At 37.5% G+C, this 13,028-nt stretch overlaps 2 protein-coding genes and 1 long non-coding RNA gene across 3 annotated transcripts in view; 2 read left to right on the top strand and 1 right to left on the bottom strand.

Annotated features, from left to right (window-relative positions):
- Naa15-16 (N-alpha-acetyltransferase 15/16) overlaps nt 1-506 on the top strand; it is a 141,728-nt gene extending 141,222 nt beyond the window's left edge. Inside the window, 2 exon segments of the mRNA XM_069505994.1 lie at nt 199-303; nt 305-506. Of these exon segments, the coding sequence (XP_069362095.1) occupies nt 199-303; nt 305-397 (198 nt within the window). The 3' untranslated portion in view covers nt 398-506.
- A 530-nt stretch (nt 507-1,036) lies between these two features.
- Nucleotides 1,037-7,584, top strand: LOC138403916 (uncharacterized). Its single transcript, XR_011238041.1, has 2 exons — nt 1,037-1,270; nt 1,402-7,584. It is a non-coding gene; the product is annotated as an uncharacterized lncRNA (long non-coding RNA).
- On the bottom strand, nt 4,578-11,401 carry LOC117992905 (deoxycytidylate deaminase). The gene is made up of 5 exons (XM_034980626.2): nt 11,086-11,401; nt 10,741-10,902; nt 9,689-9,777; nt 9,235-9,448; nt 4,578-8,479 (listed from the first exon to the last, which is right to left on the bottom strand). Exons 1-5 carry the CDS (start codon nt 11,127-11,129, stop codon nt 8,392-8,394), a joined length of 597 nt encoding a protein of 198 aa, XP_034836517.1. The 5' UTR covers nt 11,130-11,401; the 3' UTR covers nt 4,578-8,391.
- Between the last annotated feature and the right edge of the window lie 1,627 nt (nt 11,402-13,028).

Genomic DNA, 13,028 nt, shown 5'->3' with positions numbered 1-13,028 from the left:
TGATGGATGGATGCTGATTAAATTTTTTAGCCTTTGCAACTTTAAAAATATTTTTAAGGAATTAATACCAAAGTGCAAAAAAATGCTCTTTTTTCTTGAATTATTTTCTGTGTTGATACCATACGAAAACAGCAAATATTAATAATCTTAACAGACTTACCTAATTTTCAGTGAAAACTTATTAAAACTTCTTCACAGGGTTGCGTCGAAGTATTAGAAAGTCTTAGAGACGACGACTTCGGGCCCTGCGAGAAAGAGACGGAGGAATACATCGAAGCGTGTCGCATCAGGTTTCCCTACGCGAAACGCGTTCAAACCCCCCGCGGAACTAGTGCCTGGAGAACCTCGTCACAGGAGGAAACCCCCTACACCTAAGGAGATAGCGGTCAACCATTGAGAGCCCCTAAACATGCACCCTACATTTTCAATGTAATATACAATTGACGGGCAAAACATCTTGAAAATGCGCCATATAATGAATTGTATATCGACCTTTAAAATGCGATTTCGACTATTGTTAGGAGCGTTGTCTCTGTCACTCCAAACCTATGTGACGTGTTGTCGGTCTCACGACAGAGACCAACGCTCTCCTTTCTAATGGTTCGATGTACCTACAATATTTACATGGAGCAAGTTCCCTTATATTGTTATTTGGACGCATTATAGTCGATTTTTTAATGTAACTTTTGCGGACCGGTAGGAGCCTCTTGTTCCTCCCCGCGATGCTCTAATATGGGGAACACTACGGCATTTTTTTTGCTCAAGTGTTTGCCGGTCACCACTATCGATTGTTGATTGAGGAAGGTAGTATGTGTTTGAAAAAAATGGACACTTGAGCTTTCGGAGTCGCGAATATGCGTGGATCCGAAGTTGTGAATTTAATATTACACGATAAGATGACTTTTTACTAACTAGGCTGGGATAGAACTATGGGTTTTTGCCGCGGGTGGCATTTGGCTGATTCCATAGGAAGAGCTAAAGAAAAGTGCAAAGGGCACTTTTTTAGGCAAGGCGTGCCTCCCACCTTAGTGCTGCATCATCACCTAATATTTTGGCGTGTGATTGCAGTCAAGTGCATGTCTATTTTGTTTAAAAAAAATGCTAAGCAATTGTGTTGAATCAGTTTTATAATTTGTGCCAATAAACTAATCAAAACGACAGTGTTAATCGTTCCCTCTCACTCGTACACTGAACACAGGTGTAAATGTGTAATTAACGGCCCTATTTTTTCGTTTCTTTGGCATGAGTTATCTCAATATATAAAGGAAAAGTGACTGACTGACTGACTGATCTTTTTTTTTTTTTTTTTTTTTTAATAGATATAGCGAGCACAGCGAGGCAGGCGGGTCACCTGATGTTAAGTGATTACCGCCGCCCATGAACATTTGCAGCACAGAGGAGCCGCCGATGCGTTGCCCGGCATCTATCAACGCACAGCTCAAACTACTGGACGGATCGGGCTGAAATTTGGCATGCAGATAGCTATTATGACGTAAGCATCGCTAAGAAAGTATTGTTGAAAATTAAACCCCTAAGGGAGTGAAATAGGGGTTTGAAATTTGTGTGGTCCACGCGGACGAAGTCGCGAGATCTAGCTAGTATAAACTAAATTGACAGGTCTGAAAGTAATGCTGTCCTTTTTCGCAGGGAAAATTCTAGAGAGATAGCAATATTAATACATTTTTACCTCTGTTAATTTAGTTTAGAGATTGTGTACAAAAAACAATGAATACCAGGGCAATTTAAAACCGCCGAAAATTCCATCATTTGATCAATAGTTTCCATGCACTAGTAACATGACGTAGAAGTAAATGGAGATTTTACTTCCAATACCTAATCGAAGCAAATCTGGTGCTTTCGTCTGGTGGGCCGTGGGAGGCTTCGGCTGTGGCTAGTTAGCACCCTACCGGTAAAGCCGTGCCGCCAAGCGATTTAGTGTTCCGGTACGATGCCAGGTAGAAACCAAAAAGGGCATGGGTTTAATAAAAAAACTGCCATACCCCTTCCAGTTAAGCCCGCTTCCATCTTAGACTGCATCGTCCCTTACCACCAGGTGAAATTGCAGTCTAGGGCTAACTTGTATCTAAATAAAAAAATAAAAAAAACCTACTTATCGCGATTCCCATTGGACTAACAAATTTATATCTAGGTATAGGTATAATATCGGTCAAACGCGGCAAAAACCAGTGTGTTCTCGCATATTTATATTGTTTGAATCTAAAACTTTTTCACACACGATTAGGGTGACCAATCGACATTGAGCACTAAATAAAATAAAATAAAAATCTTTTTTATTCAAATAAACTTTTACAAGTACTTTCGAATAGTCGGATGCATCTACCAGTGGTTCGGAATGCACTGCACTGTGTTGTGCTCTTTCTTCTATGCTGCTTTAAAGCTATGTTTTTTCTACAAACAACATTAAGCTTCGCGGTGCGATTGCGATAGCGCGACATGCATGTGCACAAGTGCGAGCGAGATAGAGGGAAAACTGAGGGAGTTGGGCACTGCGATGACGTATTATGTGATCCTTGTTACGAATAAAGCGCAGCGCTGCAGGGTTTGTTTGTATCTAATTCAATATAGTCTAAGGGTGAGATCTGTAGAGCGCACTCTGACCTAGCAATTAGACTTGAGACAGAGTTAAAACGAGACAGAGCTATAGCTCTCACATAATTGTCACGTTTTAACTCAATCTTAAGTCTGAGCAAAGTCAAAGTGCGCTCTATAGATCTCAGCCTTAGAGGAGCGGAGGAGATGTAGAGAGTAACACAGTGTTGATTGGTCACCCTTAACCGCAGTGCGTGCTAACACTTAGTTGGATTTGGATGTTGTGACTTGTCATATCAGAGAATGTCACAAAAATAAAATTGACCAGTGTATTCCAAACGTTTCGGAAGTTTATGATATTTGTGATAAGAATGTACAGAGTTCATAGACGAGTCTCAATTTTTAAAATCAGGTAATGCTCAGTTGTGATTGTTACATCGTGTATTTTAATTTTCGTAACATTATTTTTACAGCTGCTGAACTCCCTAAGGGCCGGTTGTTTCAACAAATTTTGACTTTAAATATGGCGCTAACGAACGTAAGTAAAGAAAAAGCGTTGATTCAGCATCTATTAGCGCTAACGTTCGTTAAAAAGTTACGTTTACGTTAACCAGTGCTGGCGCCATTGGTGATCGTCAAATCAGTTCGTAACTTCATACTTCCGACAAACGGAATATTTTATTTACAAATTATAATGATATCAATTTAATTCAATGCTTTTAATGGTAGTTTTTTTGAAGATGAAAGATAATTTGTACATAATTTGTAAGAAAGAAAAAGTGTTTAAAATGCGAAGTAGCAATATTAAGAACTATGTATAAAATTTAATATACTTAAAATGAAATAAAAAAAGGATACGGAGAAGTAAGTTAATTTTTAGGGTTAGTTTCGCAACCAAAATAACAATTACGAACAGTTTTTTGAACAATGAAGCAACGCACTTAAATTAACAGATGTTAAAGTTCGTCTACGTCTGTTAAATTTTAACGAACGTATCTTACGAAGACCAATGGTTTGAAACAATCGGCCCTTAGTGAACCTAATTACAGTCCGACCAACTGATCTGTTCAGGTAGGTACCCTTCCGGCATCAGTTTTCCCCTACAATTATAATATGGGTACCTTCAAGTCAAGAGTGAATAGGCATCTTCTAGGCAAGCGCGCTCCATCTTAGGCTGCATCATCACTTGCCACCACGTCTGATTGCAGCCAAGCGCTAGTCTATAAATTAAAAAAAAGGTGGACAAAATTGGAACTAGAAACGCGTCAGCTGCCACTCCCACGCGGTTCGTCGGCGTGCACCAGCTAGTATTGCAATATTTATTATTATTATTATTTATTTATTTATTTATTCATCTATATTTAATCTTCGCTTCGAAAGTTATAATAACAATACCAAATTGTCCAGTAGCGACGCTGTTACCTGAACGGATGAATTGGTGGCACTGTATTTATTATTCGAATAAAATTCATTTGTCAATATTTAAATAGATCATTTTTTATTTTTTTATAAAAAAAAATGTTTTAATTACGTACAGGTTACATTAAATTATAAGTGGCACTAGTTGCGCTAGACATCACTAAAACTGTTTTTATGAATTCCGATATGATTATTCAAAAAAAAGCTTTATTTCATTTCGTACATTCTGTACATACTATTTTTATTTCACTAATACATATTATGCAAAAAGCGCTTACTGTCCGATGTAGGGAGGAACTCGACATCGAATTTCTTTTGTCGAAAATTTGAAATCTAGACAACTGAGTAGTATAGTGCATACATTCTGACTACTCTCTCGAGTCTCGCCATATTTCTATGTATCAACTATTACGAGGAAAAGTACGATTTTAATCCTTGACTAAGTGTAAACCGTACTTTTGACATGAGTTGACAGATCAAAAATGGCGAGTCTCAAAATTTATACAATATAGATAATGCCCGGGGTTCACAGCAGTCTATAAATTTTGCGATACCGTTACTAACATGTTTTTATAAACTAATTAAAATTAATAAATGAAAAAACAGAATACAATCGTCATTTTATTAAAAGAATTAAAAATATCAACAAAAAGTGTTGTAGTTAGTTGAAAAGTCCATTTTCGATTAAAAACTAAATTGAGCATGCAATTCAGTTTCAAGAAAATACGCTTAGCACCTTTTAACTGTGTGAATCATTATGAAAATTACATTATTTTTAAAAAAGCATTGTTGCTTTTCTAATTTATATTTCGTTTTGCTGGTACGCCTGAATTATGCGTTGCTATTTTATTTTGTAAAACTGACTTAGAAATCGAAAATCAATGAAAAAATGCAACGTGATTATTATGCCGTCTAAATACTGACAGGGAGACCTATCGACCTAGTTCGACAGCTATAGTGTTACGATCGCAATCACCTTTGATTGGCTGACAAGTGGCACCGATTCCGTTGTCTTTCTAAGTTTGGAGTATCTGCATTCCCTTCCTTTTAATATTGCTAAAAAGGACGGAACATGACTTTTACATTTCAAGACTAAATGCACGCTACTAAAAAATTGGCAGCTTAAGTCACCAGGTTTGACAGCTCTAAATTAAATTTAAAACTGTCAAACTGTGTCTGTCCTTTTCATGTTACACTAGTAAGAAGAGGATGCGAATACTCTAAAATTTAGTTGTCCTCAGAATCAGTACCACTGTCTCACTATTGGTTAAAATTCATTGTTGCAACAAGAATACCATAAATCCAGCCAATCACAACAATTGTGATTGTAGCAAGTGGGCAGTGGCAAATAACTTTTAATGCTCTTGACAACACCTTCACTTACAAACGAGAGAAATGACTAAATAGTCATTCAAAAGTATTTTTTAACATTTGGACGGGGTAGTAACACCACACGCTTGTGGCTCGTCTCGTTATATGCGATCAGTTTTATTGTGACTACTTATGAAAATAATTATGTTCCTCCTATTTTAAGATATTAACTCCCATTTGTTTGTTTTATTCGTTTTCATAAATATCGCTTTTAAAATCGACCCTAAATTGCATAATGAAATTATTTAGTTCATCTCTAGTCTTTTTTCTACATTGTTCATTTAAAAAAAAACATTGTACATTATTATGACATTTTTTCACAATTTTTAATAGAATTCAACGTGAGGCCTCAAGTGTTCAAACAGCAAATTACTCATATAATAATAAGGATATTATGTAATAAATTGGTTGGTTTTTAATGTGTAAATTAAAATAAAAAATGAGTGACAAAGTTTCAATACCTCACGCAATATTGACTATACTGAGGTACGCTTTGTAAATAATTCTTATATAAATAAGTTTATACTTACTGTATAGTATAACTGTTAGGGCGGTAACATACTTGCAAAACGTAACGCGACGCGTGTTGAGTCAAATCAATCTTACGTGACATCCGAGTTACGTTACTTTGTTAAAGTATGGAGATGTCACATCACGACGTCTATCCGTTCCTACTAATAATAATAATAAATGACAGATGTGCCTAAACGCGTATGTCACGTTAGCTAAACGCTTAAACTTGAAAAGTTACTAGACAAAACTCTACAAACACCCACACATTACTACGCGATGGTGTCGAGTCGCCTTGCGTGTTAAAAGTATGTTACAGTCATTAGTATCCCCATATTTGATCGCACATCTAGTCGCACCATACGTGACGTATTTTAAATTCTTAGTTCTCGAAATTTATGCATTATAGTCCGTACAAAATGACTCGTCACGCGCCATTTTAATTAACTCTATGGGACAACTGTCATGTCAAAAGTAGTCGGTTTACCTTTAAAATAAGGACATTAACATTAGACACAAAGTTAAAATGGCGCGTGAAGAGTTAAATTTTAGGCGTTATATTAGTATAAAATTCGTTGCGTACGACGCGTCTAATGTGCGAGGAGCTCAAGTCTGTCGACTGACACATCGACTGCGGAGCTTAGTTTGTTATTTTGTAATCGCTTTGGTTGACAACATGGACTCAAACAGTGACGCTGTAGTTTAATTTAAATTGTTTTGTAGATATTTGTAAAGTTTGGACAATAATAATTATTATAATTGAGTACACAAGTCTTTGGATACACAAGCATCGACACATAATGCGCGTAGGAACGTGTCTAACGCAGTACATAGAAGTTGCAATACAAGGATTTGTATGAAAGCGTTCACATTGCAAAGCGCGCGTAAGGCGCCATCTCCACGGGCGACGGAATCGCAACAAGTCCGATCTACTATCGTCGGCGATAGTATATCCCTGCAGATATTGGTCTATAAGAGTTGTATCGAATTTGGTAGTACGGCGAGACTATCGCCGCGATTCTCTCGTCCGTGGAGATGGCGCCTAAAGGTCACGCTTCTGTCATAAGCGTCGTACGCTGCAGTGTGACGTGCTTCATATAGTTCCTTCCTACAAATGGTACACACGTACGCGCGCGTTGTTGTATCCTTTAGTAACAAATTGGTTCCGGAGTCTAATATAAAATAATCTTCACTGACTGCAGAACATTTTGACTTAATTTCTTCTTTAAAATGAATGCTTAAACGAAAATGTAATAATCAAAGCAAAAATCTAATACAATTTTTTATATCATGTGCCGTCTTGGGCCCTCTTTCGTTGCGGTTAGTTTGTTGTAATGTGCGATCAACATAAAGAATCAAGGCTCTAGTGTAAACTTATCAAGTTAAAAAACGTGACAATTGTATGTAGATGTTAAATCATATGTTAGACCTTCCATCTTTTTTCTTTGGGGCAATGCAGGTCCTTGAATTATCTGTATCCTCTGATCCATTTTGAAAACCTTCCATACTAAATTACCACAATGCCCATGTCACGGTTAACTAGAAAAGTTACATTAAAGTCTCTGATCTGCTCAGAGAAGAGAATAATTGTTATTATGATTTCATTGTTTTGAGTATGAGTTCGCGAGCATAACCATGTTGATTTTGTTTGTTCACTTTGGTGTGATTGGAGTATTTTGTACCCCCTTGTCTTGTACATAAAGTAATACAATTTTTATTTTACAAATTTATTTACATTTCTCTTTTATTTCATTCTGAAACTGATCGCATTTCTGGCAGCATGCGCCGAAGTCAATCAAGGCAAGGCCTCAGTAAAGTGTAAAACCTGGACTGAAAACCGAAAGGTCGACGGTTAAAACCCTGCCCTCCTAGCACAAGCTTGACGCTTAGTTGGAGAGGAAAGGGGAATATTAGTCATTTAACATGGCTAATATTCTTTAAAAAAAATGCAATGTATTCCGAAATGGATCCTAGCATTATATTTACAGTAGTGATAGCAAAACAACAATGCACAGTCATACACCTCGTGTTCAGATTGGACTACAGTACGCAGCAGAAATGTACATCAACCTTTAGAAGGAGATGGCAGATTTGTTGAGCGTTGTCTGTGTCGTTGAGACCGACAAAACGTCACTGACAGAGAACGTTCTACAAAGCCGAAATGTCATTCTAAAGGCCGATGTACATTACTTTCTGCCGCGTACTGTACTTGTTTTGCGTGAGCTATACTGGTGCTTAAACTATTTTACCAGAGTCCAAAGGAGCTAAGGCAGGGTTGGCGTTTATTTTGTTTTGTTTATTTGTTTAAAACAGGTGTTTTAAATATGTTTTTTGACTGCGGCGAAGCCCAAAGGAGGGTATTCAAACGTTTTTTTTCAACTCTGAGCTAGGGGCATTGCACCTACACATTCGAATGACTAAAAAGTTATTGCGCCGTGACCTACAATTTTCAGCGGTACGTGCTGCTAGATATGCGATCAGTTTTGTACAAAAAATACCCTTAAAAATTCATATACGTATAGTAAAGTGTTTGTAAAAGTATCAAATAGACAAATTGCAAATATCATTAATATTATTATTATTTGTGGTGAATCTTATCTCTATTTTGTCCCGCTTTGGTATAAATTGTCTGAAACAAGAATAATATTTTTGATATAAAATCAATGCAAAAGGTTTTTGTAAATCTCAAAACAGCATTGTAATCCTTCTATGACAGTTTCTATTTTTATAGGCACTAACTACTTGTACTTTGGTCTCAAAACAGCTGTTCTGTTGGGCGGCCATTTTCGGCGGGCGGGCGGAAAATGATCGTGCAGTCGCACCTAAAATTTAATTTCCAGTCGAATTTCTAAAATTTTTCATTACATATTGACCTTTATCTGCATCCGAGCATTCTCACATATTTTTTCTTGATAGAAAGAGATGTGGTAGAGGATATAGATCAATTTAGTGATAATCATCATCATGATCAACGTATCGCTGGCTCACTACTGAGCACGAGTTTTCTTCTGAGGCCATAGTTCATTATGTCATAGTTCATCAGGGAACATTATGGAGAACTGTCAGGCATGCAAGTTTCCTTACGATGTTTTCCTTCACCGTTTAAGAAAGTGATATTTCATAGCTTAATATGGGATGAATTTTAGAAAATAACTAGCTTAAGCTCGAGACTTCGTCCGTATGGACAAATTTCAAACCCCTATTTTACCCCCTTAGGGGTTGAATTTTCAAAAATCCTTTCTTAGTTGATACCTACATGATAATAGCTATCTGCTTGCCAAATTTCAGCCCGATCCGTCCAGTAGTTTGAGCTTTTCGTTGATGGATCAGTCAGTCAGTCCGTCACCTTTTCCTTTTATATATTTAAAGAAGATATACACGTACCTGCACTTAATGCCAGCAGCTATGAACATTCTCCTTGAGGCCAAATACTTGGGCTTAGAGGATAACTTGTCACACAAATACACCACTTCCGTGATGCCAGATTGTATGATGAACTTGGCGCATTCATTGCATGGGAACAGGGTCACGTATATTGTACAGTCTTTGACGTCTGCTAGGTTCTTGTTTATTATGGCATTCATTTCTGCGTGGCATACTGTAAAGATGTAAAGATTTTTTTTTGTGAAATTCAATAACTTACAGTACATATAAGAATGTGTGGAATCGAATCCCCTACCTCCGATTAGGAGGCGGACGGAGAAAAAAAAATAGGGCTACCTGCGTCAAAAATTACACATTGACATTAGACGCCTGCCAGTGACGACAAAGCCTCGACGTTTTGTTAGAAGTTCTCTAACTGTCATGAACTGTGCTATCAGTGAATAAAAATATTTACCATAGAGCGATTTTTCATCCAAAGGCGACGATCCTTCTTTACCCCATGGAAATTCATCATCACTGCAACCAGCTGGCATTCCATTGTATCTGCAGTTAAACAGTATCTATACTATAATAACTATACTAACTGTACTTATAGTATTATTAACAGGTAAAGTTTGTTTGTAGGAAGTAATTTCTGAAACTACTGAACCGATTTTGAAAATTCTTTCACTAATGGAAAGCTACATTATTCCTGAGTAACATCAGTACTACTTCGACATATTTGGAGTAGAGGCTGCGTGTGTGCTGGGTTCTCAAGGTGGAGTGCTCAGTAGGGATGGCGGCGGATGAGCCCCTAGCGGGCCAACGGCGGCGCCTGAGCCCTGTAGTGGGTTACACCCTTGGCGTCAGGTGGCAACCGGCCGTAAAAACTAATTCATTCTTCTACTCCTAACCATGAATTGAAATATGGTTAGTAGAGTCGACCCCAAATAACATGGGAAAAGGCTAGGCATATATATATAATAAGGGTACTGATAACATTTAAATTAAGAAGCAGCACTCAGCCTCAGAGGTTGGATCCTATGCATTTTGGTAGAAGTCAACCAAAACCACCATGTCTGAGAGTTCTCTATAATTAACAAAGGTGTGTGAAGTCTACCAATCCACACTTGGCCTGCCGGCCAAGTTGGCCTGGTGGTTTTAACAATTTTTTATTTTGACGGGAGACCTGTACTCAATAGTTGGCCAGTGGTGATTTGGATTGATTTTGATTATACAGCAGTAGGTACCTACATTCATAGCACTTTTTGTACACTGTACAGTCATTATGCAACCATTCTGCATACATAACAGGTACACACAATTATTTAATTTAATTTAATTTAAAACAACTTTATTGTTACTAAAATTACAGAGAGTAAGAATACAGGATACACTTAAAAAACAAAGGGCGACCTTATCACTAAGGTGATCTCTTCCAGGCAACCCATACTTAAGAACTTATAGAACTGTAAGACGGGGATTAACGTAATTATTATGTTTTTTTAAACAGTTTAAACTTCTTACCCAACACCAATTATTTTCATTTCCTTATTAACGATACAGGCTCCAACCTGGCAGTTTGGGTCTTTGCTTCGCTTTGCGGCTAACACAGCTACCGCCATGAAATAGTCTCTCCATTCTAAGTAGTCCTCACGCTTTTTCTGAATTTTAGTTGGGGAATCATCTCTGAAAATTCAATTTTTTTTATATAAAAGTAGAGAAATTGACTGAATGATGTCTCAACGTATAGCTCAGCTCAAAACTGTGCCACTTTATCGTTTAATGGTTGAAATAATTATCAAATTGATTAGGTACAGACATAATTTAGTGCAAAAAACTAAAATTACTATAGCTAAATTTTTGTCTTACCTATTTGAAGTTACTTCTGATGTATCTTCTGGCTGGTGACTCATTATTTAAAGCTTTACTTAATACTTGTCTCAAGTTATTTTTTAATAAAAAGGACGTCTATTACTATTGCAGTTCAATGATGTCTTAGCTTGGTCACTGTGTGTAGAGGTAGAAGTTAGTTATGGATGTTATTTATTTACTTAATGCTAATGAACAATAACATTAGAGATTAAACCATAATCAAATAAACCACCGAATGACTATATAGTCATTTGCGACTATGTTATCACGTTTTAATTATTTAGCACATTTTGATTTTTGCTTTGCTTCCACTTTTTGCCACAGACCAATAACATATAGGAATAACATATAGGATATGCTTTTTGCGCCAAGCTGTTGACTGTTGACAGTTGACATCACGTTGACATTTCTCAGTTGACAAAATATGACAATAATTGCAGTGCTGCCAGAACTTACCTTAATGTTTTCAAGGTGACCGAAAAGGGCAAAAATTAAATAAGAGCGCCAGTCGTTCTTGTACTGCAACCAAAACAATATTGATATTTGATATTTTTTTTAATATTTCTGAAATATATCTGAACTCTAAAATGTGTACAAGCGGAACATGGACAGGGTTCCTAAAGGACATGTCCCGGTTCACTATGGAAGATGCGTTTTAGCGGCACGTCGCAGTATCGTGCGACTTTTCAGCAGCGCGTCACAACATTGCATGACATTTAGCGGCATGTCACAGTATCGCGTGACATCTTAGAGGCGCATCGCTGTATCGCGCGACATATTAAAAACACATCACAGTATCGTGCGACTTTACAGCAGCACATCGCAATATCGCGCGAAATTTTAGTAGCATGTCACATTGTCGCGTGACATCTTAGAGGCGCGTCACCGTATTGCGTGACATTGTAGCGGCAGCTCGCAGTATCGAGCGACATCTTAGCACATCGCTGTATCGCGTGGTATTAGAAGCGCGTTGCGATCTCACGCGACATTTTAGCGGCTCGTTGCACTATCGCACGACATCTTGGAAGCGCGTTGCAGTATCGCGCGACTTTTTAGCAGTGCGTTGCAACGTCCCGTGACACGTCGCAGTATCGTGACTCGCGCGTACCGCCTATGAGTATTCAGCACTCCTTGGCTGAATACTCATTTGAAGTCGTCTGCCACTGCAGCTTGCAACTCGTTGAGCTTTGTCGGTTAGGTATTATTCAGGTTCTTGTGTGGACCTAAATTCTGATTTGATCAGGTAGATGTACTTAGGTACTCCGAGCAAGCTAGTGAAGAGTTAAGTTTAGGTACTATACTACCCCTATTATAAATGCGAAAGTGTGTTTGTTTGTCTTTCAATCACGTCGCAACGTAGCAATGGATCGACGTGATTTTTTGCATGGATTTAGTCAAAGGGGAGAGTGACATAGACTTACTTTTTATTCCGGAAAATGAAAGAGTTCCCACGAGATTTTCAAAAACCTAAATCGTAGTACCTATCGTATTGTCTGTAAGTAAGTGACGAAGCAGTAGTATGGCAGTTTTATTAAACCTACTAAACTAGTTTTATTGTAAAATAATACACATCGGTTTTAATTAATGAATTTGTGTTACATGGGTCCCTACACACATTCTTAATAATTAATTTTCAATTAACCTGCATATTGTTATAAGTACTAGCTGATGCCCGTGACTTCGTTCGCAATGATTTAAGATTTGAAAAATCTTTGATTTTCCGGGATAAAAATAGACTACACAATATGTTACTCTCCACGTTGCTTCGTTGTTAGTGCGACGTGATTTAAGGACAAAACAGTAAACCAACAAATTAGAGCCTCGATAGCTCAACGGTAAAAAGAGCGAACTGAAAACCGAAAGGTCGCCGGTTGAAATCCCACCCGTTGCACCATAGATAATAATCTAATACGGGTATGCACTATTGTCGTACCTACTCC

The sequence above is a fragment of the Maniola hyperantus genome, chromosome 22 (genome assembly GCF_902806685.2).
Source record: "Maniola hyperantus chromosome 22, iAphHyp1.2, whole genome shotgun sequence".
NCBI classification, from domain to species: Eukaryota; Metazoa; Arthropoda; class Insecta; order Lepidoptera; family Nymphalidae; genus Maniola; species Maniola hyperantus.
This window is presented reverse-complemented; position numbering and strand designations above follow the sequence as displayed.

Excerpts from the sequence above, each read along its gene's own strand:
- LOC117992905 (XM_034980626.2), bottom strand. The coding sequence starts at position 11,129 with ATGAGTCACCAGCCAGAAGATACATCAGAAGTAACTTCAAATAG. Across the intron at positions 10,903-11,085 it reads TCAGAAGTAACTTCAAATAG|AGATGATTCCCCAACTAAAA; the intron begins GTAAGACAAAAA and ends TTGAATTTTCAG. Across the intron at positions 8,480-9,234 it reads GCTGCTGGCATTAAGTGCAG|ACAATTTATACCAAAGCGGG; the intron begins GTACGTGTATAT and ends TTCTTGTTTCAG.